At 38.5% G+C, this 15,881-nt stretch overlaps 1 protein-coding gene across 1 annotated transcript in view; it reads right to left on the reverse strand.

Annotated features, from left to right (window-relative positions):
* Positions 1–12,112: 12,112 nt before the first annotated feature.
* Positions 12,113–15,881, reverse strand: part of TRPA1 (transient receptor potential cation channel subfamily A member 1) — a 52,365-nt gene continuing 48,596 nt past the window's right edge. The window contains exons 25-27 of the mRNA XM_025870526.2: positions 14,816–14,926; positions 13,104–13,201; positions 12,113–12,424 (exon numbers count right to left, since the gene is read on the reverse strand). Coding sequence (XP_025726311.1) covers positions 12,214–12,424; positions 13,104–13,201; positions 14,816–14,926 — 420 coding nt within the window. The 3' untranslated portion in view covers positions 12,113–12,213. The remainder of the gene's footprint in view (positions 12,425–13,103; positions 13,202–14,815; positions 14,927–15,881) is intronic.

The following is a 15,881-nucleotide window of genomic DNA, read 5'->3' on the forward strand; positions in this document are numbered from 1 at the left end:
GACCAACTGTTTAAGCAAGTATGCTTTTGAGCAGGGATGAGGGAAGAGGGGATAAACCCATATGAAGAACAATTTTTGGAGGAAGCAGCAAGCAAGACTAAATTTAGGTAGCTTAAGTAGGGCAGGTTTCATTCAGCTAACATCTAGGGGCTGAATTAATTGGGGGAAAGGACCTAAGGATGGTTAAATAGCCCCTTAATGGGCATCCGAACTAATATAGGCTCATTTTGTCCTTAAAACCCAGGTGAGGGGGGAAGAAAGTCAGACCCAGTATCAGTTTAGATTTCATTATGATTTTCTTTCTCTACCTACAAACTCAAGTTCTGCGGGTTATGAATTTTTAAAAACTAATTCATTATTCAAAACGGGATATTAATGTCTGAAATTGGAGGGGGGAAATGGGCTGAGATGAAAAGAGGTTAACTCGAGTCAAGCGAGGAGGTAACACTACAGAATAGAGTCAGATGGTCAAAGGTTCACTGACCTTCCTATTTCCAGAGACTCACCTTTCCGCTGAGGCCCTGTTCTTGTCTGGGAACCTGGTTTTGGCACCTGTGTTACTCTAGCAAGTGCTGGTCTCTGCTGGCGGCCTTGACCTGGCAGCCTCTTTTTTCCTGGTCCCTTGACAACTGTGTTTTAATAACCTTTGTGGGTCACACAGTTCATAAATGTAGAGCTTGGGATGAGTCTCATGGAGGTGTGATAAGGTTCTCCCATAATATTTCTACCAGTGATTCATTTCTACCAGTTATGGCTTGACATATTTTGGTAACTTATTTGAAACAAAAAGGCTAATAACTCATGACTTCCCGATAGATCAAAACCTTTATCAGTGTAAAGCACTATTTTTGCTTAATTTCATAACTTCTCCCTTCAGTTCTTTGCGTTAAGTTCATTTGATCACTACTGTTGTTTACATTTTTAGATTTATCTTTACCTTTCTATAGTGCTAGTTTATATTATTCCCTAGTAATTAAATTTCTGAACTCAAATGGAGAATATTTGCTTTTTGCTGATGTTTGTATTTGTTGTCAGAGCTGATAGCTTTTATTTTATTTGGGTAGTCTTGTTTGTGTTTTTTGGATTTTTGTGTGTTTTGACGTTTTCTCTCTTTTAAGAAAGCTTTTCTGATACTGCTTGTTTTATTTTCTTCTACTTTTAGGTGCATTCTGCTAAAGTATGTTTGTGGTTACTTAATTTTTAAAAGAAATTGTCAAACCTCTATTTCTTAAGTTGCAAACAGCAGGTATGAAGCAGTGTCTTTACTTGACTTGAATAGAATTGACTCCTGGCTAAGAAAAATGATTTAGTACATTTACCATCTCCTGTTCACCACCCATAATTGTGAAATGCAAACAGTCTGACTTTTTTTTTTATAGTTGTCAGCGTTATCATTGATCAATACTGAAGGTATAATCTACAGTTACATAGCACACTGGCGGTCTTTGAAATGTATACAGTGGAAATTTACAAATGGGTTAGTCATTTCCCCATAAACACCTGTGTCTTGTGCCATATACATCCATGCTCTGGTGTCCCTGATCTCCTGGAACATTTGTTGATTAGTGACAATTCATAGGTATTTCTGTTCCAAAGTTTGGGCTCAGGCATGGTCAGTTAAAACTAAGCTTCAAAATATCGTAAAACAACAATCCAGTGCCCAAGAGGACCTTAGGAAACATTCTTTTCTTCCTGTTTCAGCCCTGTGTTTTATTGCTCTTGTCTTATCTAGTGAACTGGTGCACATGTCAAATGGTGTTCCTCATTATGGTGAAAAATGAAACAAAAGGTGCTTTTTCCCCATTACCTTATATCCTGAAATAGCCAAAATATATACACATGGGACCAAAAGTACAGAGAGTTTGCCTTTTTTCTAACTTGTTTTAAAAGTGCAGTGCAGACAGGCTAAATCCATCTGGGAAGGCTGTGGGTCACAAGTGCCATTAGCAGCGCAGAGTTGAAACCTCTGTCTAGAGCGGACTCTAGAATATTTACATGGCAAGGTTGTTTGTGTTGCCTTACACCTTCTCCTTCGAAGGTTACGATAGCCACTTAATGACAAAGTGGTTATGTTTTATCAGTGACACTTTCTTTTGTGTAATTCAAAAGCATCTGATCCTTCTTACCTTAATACAGACTTTTAAGTCACTCACACAATACTCTGTATATCAACATAACAGCCCCAATGTATAATCCTAATTGTCTATTTACTCCTCTGATTTGTGTCATTTGAAATATACTGTTCAAATCAGTTTATGTTGCAAAAGTTATCTTCTGTGGTAACTCAATATATTCACTTGTAAATCATTCTTGGATGTCATTTTTCAGAACATGAAGATATATGTGTATATCCTTGGGAACTTAAAACCTCAGCTGATTACTTTCTTTAAAAGCAAATATTAACAATAATGGAAACATTTAACATTATACTTTTGCAATTGCCGTTCTAAATGGTTTAATCAAAACACCCATCCTGACTTTTTCTCTCTCATCCTTTCCAAGCAGGTGAGGACCTAAATCTTAGGAAACATTTTACTTAAGCAGCAAAGTTGTGCCCAGCCTGGAAGGCCTACCCCATGTTTCTGCTCCAGTAGCTTCTCAAGGTAAACAACCTTAAAAACTAAAAATAGAACAGAATGACTAAGCAACTCAGCCCTTTTTTGGTCCTATTTTATTCTGTTTTCAAAGTACCCATTTTGAAATGGTAACGGCATACCAACCTTGGGGAAAACTAAAAGCAGCAGTTTGCCAAATCTCCATGTGCAAAGAACATCAGTAAAGCCAACATGGTATTATGTTTTGTTTTGTTTTTTTTAAGATTTTATTTTTCTTAAGTAATCCCTACACCCAAGGTGGGGCTCGAACCCACGACCCCAAGATCAAGAATCACACACTCTACCAACTGAGCCAGCCAGGCACTCCCAACATGATATTATCTTAATAACAAGGAAATCGCTGCCTTTTGATGATTCTTATTATAAATTCTAGGACTTAGCATGACAGTTTTAAACATACCTCAAAATAGTCCATAGCATTTAGCTTTTTCTCTCACTGGCTTTTCTTCTTAGTTAAAACACACAAACACACAACCCTACTTTAGAAACTTAACATTTTGAAAAATTTGACCTGCCACATAGGTAGTACACTTCATATTATGAAATTAATATATTCCACATTTCCAAGGTTTGATAAATTCTGTGGGCTGTCATTCACCAATTTATAGAAACTTTGAAAATCCCTGATCCTCTGGCTGGTCAGCCGCTGGCCATGTCTCTGTGGCTGGCTTGGATGGAATCCATTTCTAGGCAGGAAAGTGGCAGCATGGCTCTGGCAGTGCGGCGTCTACAGGGATTCCAAGGAGGAAAGGGCTGCTGCTGGCTTGTTTTACAAGCTGAGAAGGAATGACGGAGCTGACCACGAGATGGCAGTGCTCTGAAGGCCCCAGAGCTGCCAGGGTTTTACAGGACTAAGACAATTGGGCTTCACATTGCCCAGGCTCTTTAAACTTGCGTGAACGCATTTTTTTTTTTTTTTTTTTTTAGCAAATTTATAATTGGGAACGTTTTCACAGTGACACTGAATGGTGGTAACTGCATACATTTTTATAGGGAGTCCAATATTGCAGTTCTCTGGTACTTTTCTTGTTCCTGTAGCGCACCCTGGACTTGAAAGGCGAAACCGTCTGGGTCACCATGGTGAGGAGCAACTGGCTCTGAGTCCCTTTTTGAAGATTGCAGTGTGGCTTACTGGTTCCATTCCTTCATGGGACCTATCCCGTGTCTCCAGGGCTGGGGACACCTACCAGCATCACTGTAAACTTGGGACTGGCAGGTGCATCTGGTTGTGAAAGATTTTGTGTCTGCTTAAGTTTTCCCGAAAGAAGAGATGAGTATTCTCTTCATCCCCAGCTCCTGGTTTCTCCCACTGCCATTTCCTCAGCCTTGGCTTCTCCAGAACCAGTGCTCTATGTCTACAGAGCATGTGGTTCTCAACCGACCTTTAGTGTTTTTGCCTTTACTGAGTCAATTTGTAGATAGGAAAACAATTAGCTTTGTTAAGCCACTTGATAGCCTCTCTCTCTCTCTCTCTCTCTCTCTCTCTCTCTCTCTCTCTCACACACACACACACACACACACACACACACACACACACACTCTTACACACACTTCCCTCTCTTTGGGGAAGTCCTTAAGCGGGGACTTAAACTAGGGTCCTGCTTTGCCCGGAAACCATGCCTACAGCAGGTGTTGAGGAGAAATTTTCATTTTGAGAGTAACTGTTTCTGTGGCAGGCTGTGGAAGAGTTGGTTGTTATTCTGACAGGTTCTTGAGCTTCAGTATTGCTTCAAAATGAGATTCTTGGAAGCTGGTTTGGAAGGTGCAAGTGAAACTGTCTTTCAGGTTTTGCTGGTACTGCTGAGACCCTTTCTGTTCACGAGCCATAACAGCCCTCCTCCTCCCCCTTTTCCTTTTTTTCTCCATCAATTTTTAAAAACAATTGAACAGTTGAAATTATCACTGATAACCTTCTCTTCTGAGACTTTTATTCCTCAATGTACTCCTTTTTTTTTCAGATCTGGTTCTACACAGGGAATAGATCTCCTTTAAGCTGCTAAATACTTCTGATTCACAAAGAAGTACCATTTTATACACCTGGTTATCGTGTGTACTGTTTATTGGCGGCCTAAATCATGTAATGCCGCAACTGCAGTTGAAGCCTCTGTGAATCAATACCACCATCCACCTCTGCCCTTGCAAGTGACCAACACATTTTAGTAGAAGAATGGGCAAAACTATATGTAATTGCCACTGTAGATTTTCCTGAAATAAAAAACCCTTCTGCACAAAACAGAGGTCTCTGTCAATGAGGTCTTCCATTTGGGCTCAGTATCAATCACACCTCAAGGGGGCGCTAGTTTTATTGTTGACATTACTGGAATGGTCACTGGGATAAGTCTCCTTTCACCTCCTGAGAACCTGTGGAAATGCTTGAAAGCATTTTTTGGCGGGGTGCGGGGGGAGATGGAATCTGCAGTTAGAAAGTGCAAGGGGTGGCCTGCAGCTTCCTGTCTTGTCTCCCACTGAAATGGCTCCTCCTTGAAACCATGTTAGTGACAAAGATGTTGGTGCAGAGACTCTACACTAGAAGGTTCATTTGTAACAGAGTGAAGTTTAACCCAGCATGAAGCCACACAGTGAACGGAACTGTTACCGTCCCTAGAATCAGAGACAGGTCCTCTGTCATTTAGCTCTGACAGCTTTTTAGACACCGTTTCCATAACATCGTCAGGAGGTGTTCTAGCTCCTGACTCTTGCAATTTCCCTGTAACTGCACTTGGGACCTTGCAGCCAAGCAGGTGCTGCTCTGGAGGTTTCTGTGGCAGCTTGGCACCTGGGATCCCTGGATTACAGGGTTACTGGCCCCTCTGTCAAACCGTAGGCCTGCATACGCTGAATGCACTAGTGATGTTTAAAGTTAATCATTTCTTAGATGTACTTGATAGGTTTTTAAAAAATCACTTTCTACCCTGGCCAATGATTGTTTTTGGAAGTATCCAAGCAATTGCCAGGCTGCCTTTTTAACTCTCATTGCCCTTAAAAATCAGGCTTTAAAATAACTCTGTGGCCTAAAAACGTTTGGCAGACAGAAAGAGAACCTGGACAATTCCTATATGTACTCACATTCATATCTAGTCTTCAAATGATATGTCTTATTTTCACCATCTTCTTATAAATCACCATCATTTGAAACAGCTATTAGACCCCTGAAAAGGCTATCTAGGTACACCGTGCCCCTCTATTTTAGTCATAGTAAAAAAAAAAAAAAAAAAAAATTTGCCCATTTGAGTTTTTACAACTTATAAAATGTCACTCATAATCTGGGAAGATACTGAGGTCCTATCAAGCACATGAATGAAATTAGATTTGAGAGATTTGGGGATCAAACTGGGGGGAACATCTGTACTAGGATATGATGGCTGCATTGTTAAGATCATCCTTGTATAGTTCTTACATTTTTCAGTTTGGATAAAAAAGAAAAAAAAGGCTTTAAGCTAAGAGTTGCTCTTCCAGAACTTTGCAAATGATTCACTCTTCTAGAGTGGCTCGTATTTTCTCAGTGCTGCTACTTAGAATAGTGCCAGTTCACTACTCCAAGCATGTGACTTGCATGAACTCACTCAGTGATCAACACAACTCTGCGAGGTATGTACTCTTACTAGTTGCACCTAACCAAGAGGTTAAGTATGTTGCTCCAAGTCACACAGCTAGGTCATTTGACTTGGAGAGACTCAGGCAGCCGAATTTCAGAGGCTGCACACCTAACTTCATTCTGTCTGCCATCCCCATGTCTCCTAACCTTCAAAAGCACGTACCTGTGAATGTGACATTGCACATATCTTCTCGATGACCTTTCTGGTATAGAGTCCCCAAGGGAAAAAGAATTACCTTTCCTGATTTTTATTTAGGAGGCAAGGATGATGAATAATAGTACCTACCATATATGGTTATTTTGAGAATCAAATGAGTTAACATAGTGTTTGGAGCAGTACCTGATACATAGTAAATACTTCATAAGCCTTCTTCCCATTACTGTCCTTTAATCTCGTATCAAAGTGTTGAAAATGGTTTAAAAATACACAATGGCGATGGCTTATTCTGACTAGCAGAGAGTTGGTGCTCTCTTGATGTTTGGCAATTTGAATCTGGGGCAAAAACAAAAATAAGAAAAAGTGCTGTAATATATTTTTTTAATAGTTTTCTCTAAATGTGTTTTTTTTTTTTTTTTGGCTCCAGTATTTGTTTGGCTGATGAGATCCAGAAGTACCTGGGAGTGCCAGCTTGTATCTGAGGAAATTCCATGCGTAATCAGTAGGATATAATCCCCTTTACCTCAGGTAAGTCAGTTCTCTTAAACACATTGCAATAGCATTTATTGACATAGGTACTTTGCATGCATGATATTTTCCAATCCTACCAACACCACAGCAGTTTATGCTCTGATCACCATTTTAGAGATGTGGAAACATATCCAGAGTCACTCGTCAACGGGAATTAGGGTCAGTATGAAGGTTCAGGTTGTTTTATGGCAAAGCACAGACTTCACCCACTACTAACCATAGTCAAACACCATGACAACAACAACAGAAGACAGAAGCAGGAGAAAAGGCAGAAAAGTGGTATTTGAACGTCTCTTCCACCAGTTAGAGCCATATTATTCAACTTTTGTAGGTCAACAGAATAAGGACACTAAACTTCTTTTCTGAGGCAGATTGAACCAGTTTTCTTGCATTATCTTTTAGGCCTGTGATATTTATTGTTTTCACTGATTTTTATTATTTAATTTATATGTGCATAGTCATTGACATCTGTTATGTGCAAGAACATGGGCCAGAAGCTCCAAAGGATGAAAAAAGAAAAACAAGGTGTAATCTTTGGGTCACTTGAGACTGAAGATAATAGTCTCAAAGATGAACTTGAGATGGACTCTATTTCCCACTAGATGGACCCTACTGGAAAGAGAGTCACCGTCAAACCAAACAGGCAGAAGTGGCAGAGGAGAAATGCAGTGTTACCAGTTCAGAGGAGGCGGGGAGCATCATCAGTTAGGTCATTAGGGAAGACTTCAAGAAGCAGGTGCCACTTAAACGGAGCTTGAGAAGAGCTGGAGGGAGGACATTCTGGGTGGAAGAGAGCCTAGTAAGAGGCAGGGAAGTGGGAGGCCATGGTGTGTTTGGATGAAATAGTGATCTGGTTTGGATGAAATGCAGATAAGGCTAAATTAGACTGAAGAGTCAAGTTAGGATGATAAGGTTGCTTGTGAAAGAAAAAGCAAGTCTTTAAAGCTTTATCACATGGATGTGAAGGCTGAGAGCTGTACTTAGAAAGATTAAGCAATGCAATATGTCGGTTTCAAGTCTAGGACCCTGAGGAATGTTGGTAACATTGATAGGAAATAGGAAACCTGGGGGAACCAGTTTGCACTCCCCCATTCGTATTTATGGGTATTTAATTTGAAGAACTATGGAAATGCAGAACTGGACTTTGGGGGGAGGGGCAGGAGAGATTATATCAAGTAGTCAGTTACAAACGTAAGCAAAGTTGTGATATGGCAAGGCGGCAAAGAGATGAGTATGCAAGAGAAGAGGGTCAAGGACAGACCTCAGGGGTGTAAACATCTAGCTAGGAGGCAGTAGAGAGAAGTCAATGGGAAGCAGAGGAGGAACAGTAAGAAAAATAGTGGAAAAAGCAGAATTCAGTGTTTGGGGGTAAAAGGAGGGGAGAATTTCAGAAAATTAAATGATTCATTAAATTGTAATCTCCTTCAGAGCAGGTTAGATAACCTATTTATTTCCATATTCCCCCACAACAGGTGTAGTACAGTATTGCACATATTCTTACATTCTTGGTGTTCAATAATTGTTAAATGAATATGTGCAATGCTCTACAAAGTTTGAGGAGTGGGAAGACTGTGAGAAGACCATTTGTTTTCATGATTAGGACATTCTGGTGATTGTTCCTATACTGTGAATTTCCAGCCTTTCTGTTTTAAGGAAAATAAAGGACAAAGATCTTGTCTGAATCAAAGATTAAGGAACATACAATATTGTCTCTAGGGCATGAATTCTGTTGGACCATGAATGAAAAAATGGTTTCCTCATATTACATATTGTCACTCAGCACTCTGTTTGTGTTGTGTGGTTGAGAATGTGTATGATAGCAGGAGGTGGAGGCCACCAAGACGCCCATCTGTGGAGAAGAGAAGAGTCCATGCAATGGGGTCCACAAAATTATAGTAACATCTGTCAGAATCCTTGCACTAGGTGGACAGAGGGTACCACAGTTTATCTTATACACACATTAAGTGGAAAGAAGTAAGGAGAACAAGAACCCTGGCATAGTAACACCTATGTAAACAAAAACACACATGAACCAACACTGGCCAGTATAATGCAAGGATACACACATAGCCAAAGACATTCATTAGAGTGGGTATCTCCTGGGGCAAGTGAGAATTAGGGTGAAGGGGAAAATAAAAACAAGGACCTTGAAAAGATCAACAATGATGTATGTGACTGATTCATACTTTGTGGGGAACATCAAAAGAAAAAAGGGCATATGTGATAGAACAATTTTTTTTTCATCATGGTAAGTGTATTCTTTATTTCCCACCCCCTATTTCACCCAACCTCCCACCCACCTCCCCATCAGTTTGTTCTCTATAGTTAAGAGTCTGCTTCTTGGTTTGTCTTTTTCCTTTTCTCATTTGTTTCTTAAATTCCATATATGAGTGAGATCATGTATTTGTCTTTCTCTGGCTTATTTTGCTTAGCATTATACTCTCTAGCTCTATCCATGTTGTTGCAAATGGCAAGATTTATTTTTTGTGGCTGAACAGTAGTCCGTTATATATATGTGTGTGTATATATATATATACATACCACATCTTCTTTATCCATTCATCTATTGATGGATACCTGGTCTGCTCCCATAGTTTGGCTATTATAAATAATGCTGCAATAAACATAAGGTGCATATATCTTTTTGAATTTAATGTTTTTGTATTCTTTGGATAAATACCCAATCGTGAAATTACTGGATCATATGGTATTTCTATTTTTAATTTTTGGAGGAACATACATACTGTCTTCCACAGTGGTTGCATCCATTTAAATTCCCACCAGTAGTGCGTAAGGGTTCTGTTTTTTCCACATCCTTGCCAACACTTGTTTCTTGTGTTTTTTATTTCAGTCATTCTGACAGGTGTAAGGTAATATCTCATTGCAGTTTTGATTTGCATTTCCCTGATGATTTGTGACGTTGAGCATCTTTGCATGTGTGTGTTGGCCATTTGTATGTCTTCTTTAGAGAAATGTCTGTTCATATCTTCTGCCCATTTTTAAACTGGATTATTTGCTCTTGAGGTGTTGAGTTGTATCAGTTCTTTATATATTTTGGATACTAACCCTTTATTGGATATGTCATTTGCAAATATGTTCTCCCATTCTGTAGGTTGCCTTTTAGTTTTCTTGATTGTTTCCTTCACTGTGCAGAAACTTTTTGGTGAAGTCCAAATAGTTTGTTTTTGCTTTATTTTGCTTGCCTCAGGAGATGTATCTCAAAAATGTTGCTATGGCCAGTGTCAGAGAAATTACTGCCTGTGCTCTCTTCTAGGATTTTTATTGTTTCAGGTCTCACATTTAAATCTTTAATCCATTTTGAGTTTATTTTTGTGTATGGTGAAAGAAAGCGGGCCAGTTTCATTCTTTTGCATGTTCTTGGCCAGTTTTCACAACACCATTTTTTGAAGAGACTTTTTCCCATTGTACATTCATTTCTCCTTTGTTGAAGATAATAGTTGACTATATAATTATGGGTCTATTTCTGGGTTTTCTGTTCCAGCCCATTGATCTATGTGTTTATTTTTGTGCCCGTACCATAGTTTTTTAATTACTACTGCTTTGTAATACAACCTGAAATCTGGAATTGTGATACTTCCAGTTTTTCTTTTTCAAGATTGCTTTGGCTATCTGAGGTCTTTTGTGGTTACATACAAATTTTAGAATTGTATGTTCTAGTTCTGTGAAAAATGCTGTTGGTATTTTGATAGGGATTGCATTAAATCTGTAGATTGCTTTGGGTAGTATGGACATCTTAACAATATTTGTTCTTCTAACCCATGAGCATGGAAATGTCTATTTTTTTTTTTTGCACCATCTTGAATTTCTTTCATCAATATTTTATAGTCCTCAGAGTACAGGTCTTTCACCTCTTTGGTTAAATTTATTCCTAGAAAATGTATTGTTTTAGGTGCAATTGTAAGTGAGGTTTTCTTAATTTCATTTTCTGCTGCTTTATTATTAATGTATAGGAATGCAACAGATTTCTGTACATTGATTTTGTACCATGCGACTTCACTGAATTCATCCATTCTAGTAATTTTTTGATGGAGTCTTTAGGGTTTTCTATATATAGTATCATATAATCTGCAAATATATTTCTTCCTTACCCATTTGGATGCCTTTTATTTCTGTACGTAGTCTAATTGTTGTGGCTAGGACTTCCAGTACTATGCTGAATAAAAGTGGTAAGAGTGGATATCTTTGTCTTCTTCCTGACCTTAGGGGGAAAGCTCTCAGTTTTTCACCATGGACTAGAATGTTGGCTGTGGATTTTTCATATGAGGTCTTTATTATGTTGAGATATGCTCCCCCTAGACCTACTTTGCAGAGAGTTTTTATTATAAATTGATGTTATACTTTGTGAAATACTTTCTTGGCACCTATTGAAGGTGGCTTTTTTTTTTTTTTATCCTTTCTCTTACTGAAGTGACATATTGTTTGACAAATATTGAACCACCTTTGCATCCTGGCAATAAATCCCATTTGATTGTGGTATATGATTTTTTAAAATGTATTGTTGGATTCAGTTTGCTAATATTTTGTTGAGGATCTATGTTCATTAGAAATATTGGCCTGTAGTTCTCTTTTTTTGTAGTGTCTTTCTCTGGTTCCATATATGATGGAAGCATTTTTACAAATCTCAAAAAACTAAACATAGTAAAAAGCTCACACAATAATCAGTGGGGTGACTATATAGGTTTTACATTTATTGTGGTTATTAGCAAACCAAAAATAGAAACATATGCTATCTATATAGTAAAATTCATGCATATAATGCCTATTAATTTGGGTCTCAACTCAAAGTGACGTCACGTGTGTTAGCAGCAAGAAGGGTGTGGCGATTATAGTTGGAACAGAGTACACAGTGTTCCACCCACAGGTTCTTCCAACACACACAAAAACATACCAAATGGTATAACCTAATACTTTATTGTCTGTCTAATACATTACATATTATATAATTATCAAGCAGGAATCCAGTATTGACATTTGTATTCTAGCTTAATAGTTACATTTACTAGTCCTTGTCATTAAAATGTGTGTTTAACAAATTAGTTTTCTACTCATTCAAATAATGAGAAGTGCAACTTGAATTTATTATCAAGTATATTCTCTATACATACTAACTGGCATAAAATATGAATAGAGAGAAAGGCATACTTTACTTTTACGAAGAATACAGGAACCATCCTTTCACGTGTAGTGAAATCAGAATATTTCTGCTTTTTCCTCACTTTTGTCAAACTGGAAATTGGACCCGGCAGGGTCATGCAAACTGCCCCTCCCCACCCCACAGGAAGACCCACCGCAGGCTAATGTGAAGGGCTGTGTGTGTTTGTCTTTACTGCTTTCAACACAGATTTCCACTTGCTATTCCTTTGTTCTAACCATTCTTTTTTAAACCTGTCTTGAAAAAAACTATGATTATCTTCATCCTCTGTCTCAGAGATGATTTCCATCTTCTGAATGATGAGTTTAATAAGCTCATGCTGTTTTTCCAGAAGAGAAGTGAGATCCTTCAGCCTAAAAGGATATACATGTCTCATGAATTTATTGTCAATGATCTTTTCAGTCCTTGAGTGCAGAGAGGCCTAGATTATGAGAAGGGTGTCAGGTCATAGCTTCATGGTAGTCGTAACCCTTCTAAGCAATACACATTTTTTAAGTTTAAGTGTTCTTCTTAAGGTTGTACTGTTCTTGGCCAGTTTATTTTTGTTCCTATTTTAAAGATTAAAATGTTGTTGCACAGAAAGATTAAGTGGCTTGCCCAAGGTCATAGAGTTAGTAAGCAGTTGAATAGGGCTTTAAACTCAGGTAAATTAACTCCAAAGCCCTCATGCTTAACCACTGGACACAGTATAGCTTCTCTAGGAATCCTCAGAATCTTTCAAAGCTTTGATGTATGAATTCAGATGGCTCATGGAAATGCAGTTTAAGATACTGACTGGCAGAACTGATTGGTGAATTGCAGCAAATAAGTTGTTGGTTCTAAAAAATTTCTCATTCTCAATATACTATGACATCAGTCAACTAAAGCATGGCTTAATATGAGATGAACACAAATATACAATATAACCTTATACCATACATCATTATTTAAAAGTTTTAAGTTTCTCAAATACAGATATAATAATCTTACACTATATATCATTATTTAAAAGTTTTAAGTTTCTCCAATACAGATATAAAGAAAAATACATACCGATATTTCTGCTTCAATATTTCTATTTCTAGAGATGTGTCAACATTTGGAATTTCCTGTCTTGTTTCTTTGATGTAAAAAATAAAATGAAATATACACTGTGGGATAAAAGATGGATAGTTACTCAGATTGAACTCAATTCAGGAACTATTTCTTGAATGTGTGCCGTGATTCAGCTACTGAACCAGGTATGCTAGCACCACAAATAGCTAAGACCTAGCTATGGCCCTGTGAGCTCCTGCTCACAGTTTGTTGACAGAAACAGACATATAAAGAGCTATAAAATGAATCATGCATATTATAATGAAGTACAAGATGTATAGATAATATAGAAGGAGAAAATTGGAGTGGAAGATTGTTTATGAAAAGGCATAACTGAATTATATTTTCTCATGAAAAATGCTCATCATAACGTAAGTGGTGGTATTCCATACAGGATTAGTTGTTCTCTAAAACTGCACCCTTATGCAACACAACTGAGTTTCCCATGAGGACATTTCTGAAATGCTATTTTAATATATATTTTTAAAATTTAGTGTCTTTTAAACCATTGGTAGACTGGAATGGGTCAAGGGCAGATATGAAATGACCGGGAATGAGGCAATTCTCGGAGTCCAGGCAAGAGAAGATGGCAGCACACACAGGCCATCCAGGAAGCCTAATCAACCAAACATGGGAGTTACTGGTTGTGAGAGGTCAGGAGTGGGGAAAAGGAAACATCGAGGATGACATCTTCCACAAGCAAATGGTGTTGACATTAACTGAAATAAGAAACTTTGGAGAGAGAAGAGGTTTTTTTCATTCTTTCCCTGCAGGGGGAGTGAAACATGGGAGGAGTGAAAATTGTGAGTTTCTTTTGCACGAGTTTGTTTTGAATATGCCGAATTTGAGGTACCTTGAGACATACCAGTAAAGATGTCAGGTAGAGAGCTGGACATAGGAGCCTGGAACTCAAAGAGAGCTTTAGACTAGAGAATCAATTGCTGAGCCTTCTGTATTTTAGGAGTAGTCGCAACCATGGATATGAATGAAATTAAACAGGGAAACAGTGTAGTTAGAATAAAGCCTAGGCTGATACTCAGATTGACTTTATCATTTCATGACCACACAATGAAAAATTAATGTGCAAAGAACTCAGAATATTCATAGAGAGATGAGGAAGCCCAGGCATGATCAGGATTAGCATCCAGTACTTCTCTTAATATGGTCCCTTTTCCATTATAATGCAGTGGCTTGCTTAGTCTTTGACACTTAGTATATTTTCTATAATGTACATTCCCCATGTACGTGCGTGCGTGCATATATGTACCTGAACGTGTGTATATATGTGCTCTATATTTGCATGTAGACACACATTTTTTTTTCACATATATGTAAGGGCATGTGACTAGGAAAAAAAAAAAAGGTACACTGTAAGAAAAGATACAGGGTACGGCTGATCCACCCAACCACCCACCCCGCTCTCATAGGGATGTGGTACACATTTAACACAAATGTTGTGAATGAGCCAGTAGGACAAATGCCTCCCTCACACTGCCCATCACGTTCTCACTGTGGGTTAACCGTGCACTTATTTTTTTAAATCACAATTACTTCTTTTCCACAGGTACAGTGACTCAAAGTCTGTAAAAGGGTACCCTTAAGGATAACACAATGAATGAATGTCAAATGGTATCACGTGTTTTATGCCGGTATTTTTCACATGTACTTACTAATAACCCTGTACATCTGGGTCTGTTGGGATACACAATGATGGATTTCTGATCTACTTTGCGTAGGAACCAGAGGGGCAGCTTCTTCTCTAAGCTGGTATGAAGTTCCACCTAAAGTACAGTTTGGATTTATTGAGAGGACTCATTAATAAGCATCTGAAATGTTTACATCACACAAAAGCAACCATTAGTATAGCAAACTGAAAACTGACTCCTGTGTCCTGCTTTATGCACAAGCAGCTGGGCTGGCCAGGTTTGCTGTCTCTCAGCTCATCCACTGACAAGACAGGGGCAGCAGTCTGCAGCTGGGGCAAACTGTTTAAAGAAGGAATTCAGTGTAAGTGAGCAGATGTTCACCGTTCAGGGACCATGGCTGACAGTGGGCATATCAGACGACAACAACTCAGCCCATACTCTGGGGCATTGTACGACAAGATGCACACAGCCGGACTGTGCAGCGGGCATGATGCACACCTGTGACAGGGGAGGAAGCTATGCTTAGATGGAGGACTGCAACAGGAACCAGTGAAAGGACAACTGGCACATCAAAGAGTAGTACTTCATCGACTTTTCACGCTGTGCTGTCGGGTGCAAAATGGTTTATCCATGACATATCTTGAATCTAATTTCTATTTTCAGAGATACAATCTTTTGTCTCATTTAACGGATTTACCTTGAGTTGATATTTAGCTCTTTCTGTTTGCCAAATTTTCTCTTTCACGCTTTTTTTTCTAGTCCTTTGTGTCTGTTGTTTAGATAGGTTTATTGTAATCACCATGTAGGTGAGTTTGAGAAGACCACAGGCATTTTCATACATGGGCATTTCAGTGGTTCACCCCCACAAATGGTGAGATAATAAGAACCTCCCTGACCACCTGTTTAAAACATCGGCCCTTCTCCCACACAACACGCTCTGTATCTTGCTTCCCTATTTTTATAACACTTACCACCACTTAACGTGCTATGTACTAGTTGAGTTTCAAGAACAGCTATGTTTTCTTGTATTTTATTTACAACACCAATTAGATATTTTCTTTGGGTTTCTACAATAATTTCCAAGGTTCCT

This window comes from Callorhinus ursinus, unplaced genomic scaffold (assembly GCF_003265705.2).
Source record: "Callorhinus ursinus isolate GAN/ISIS: 27379988/994484 unplaced genomic scaffold, GSC_fseal_2.0 scaffold5, whole genome shotgun sequence".
In the NCBI taxonomy this organism is placed as follows: domain Eukaryota; kingdom Metazoa; phylum Chordata; class Mammalia; order Carnivora; family Otariidae; genus Callorhinus; species Callorhinus ursinus.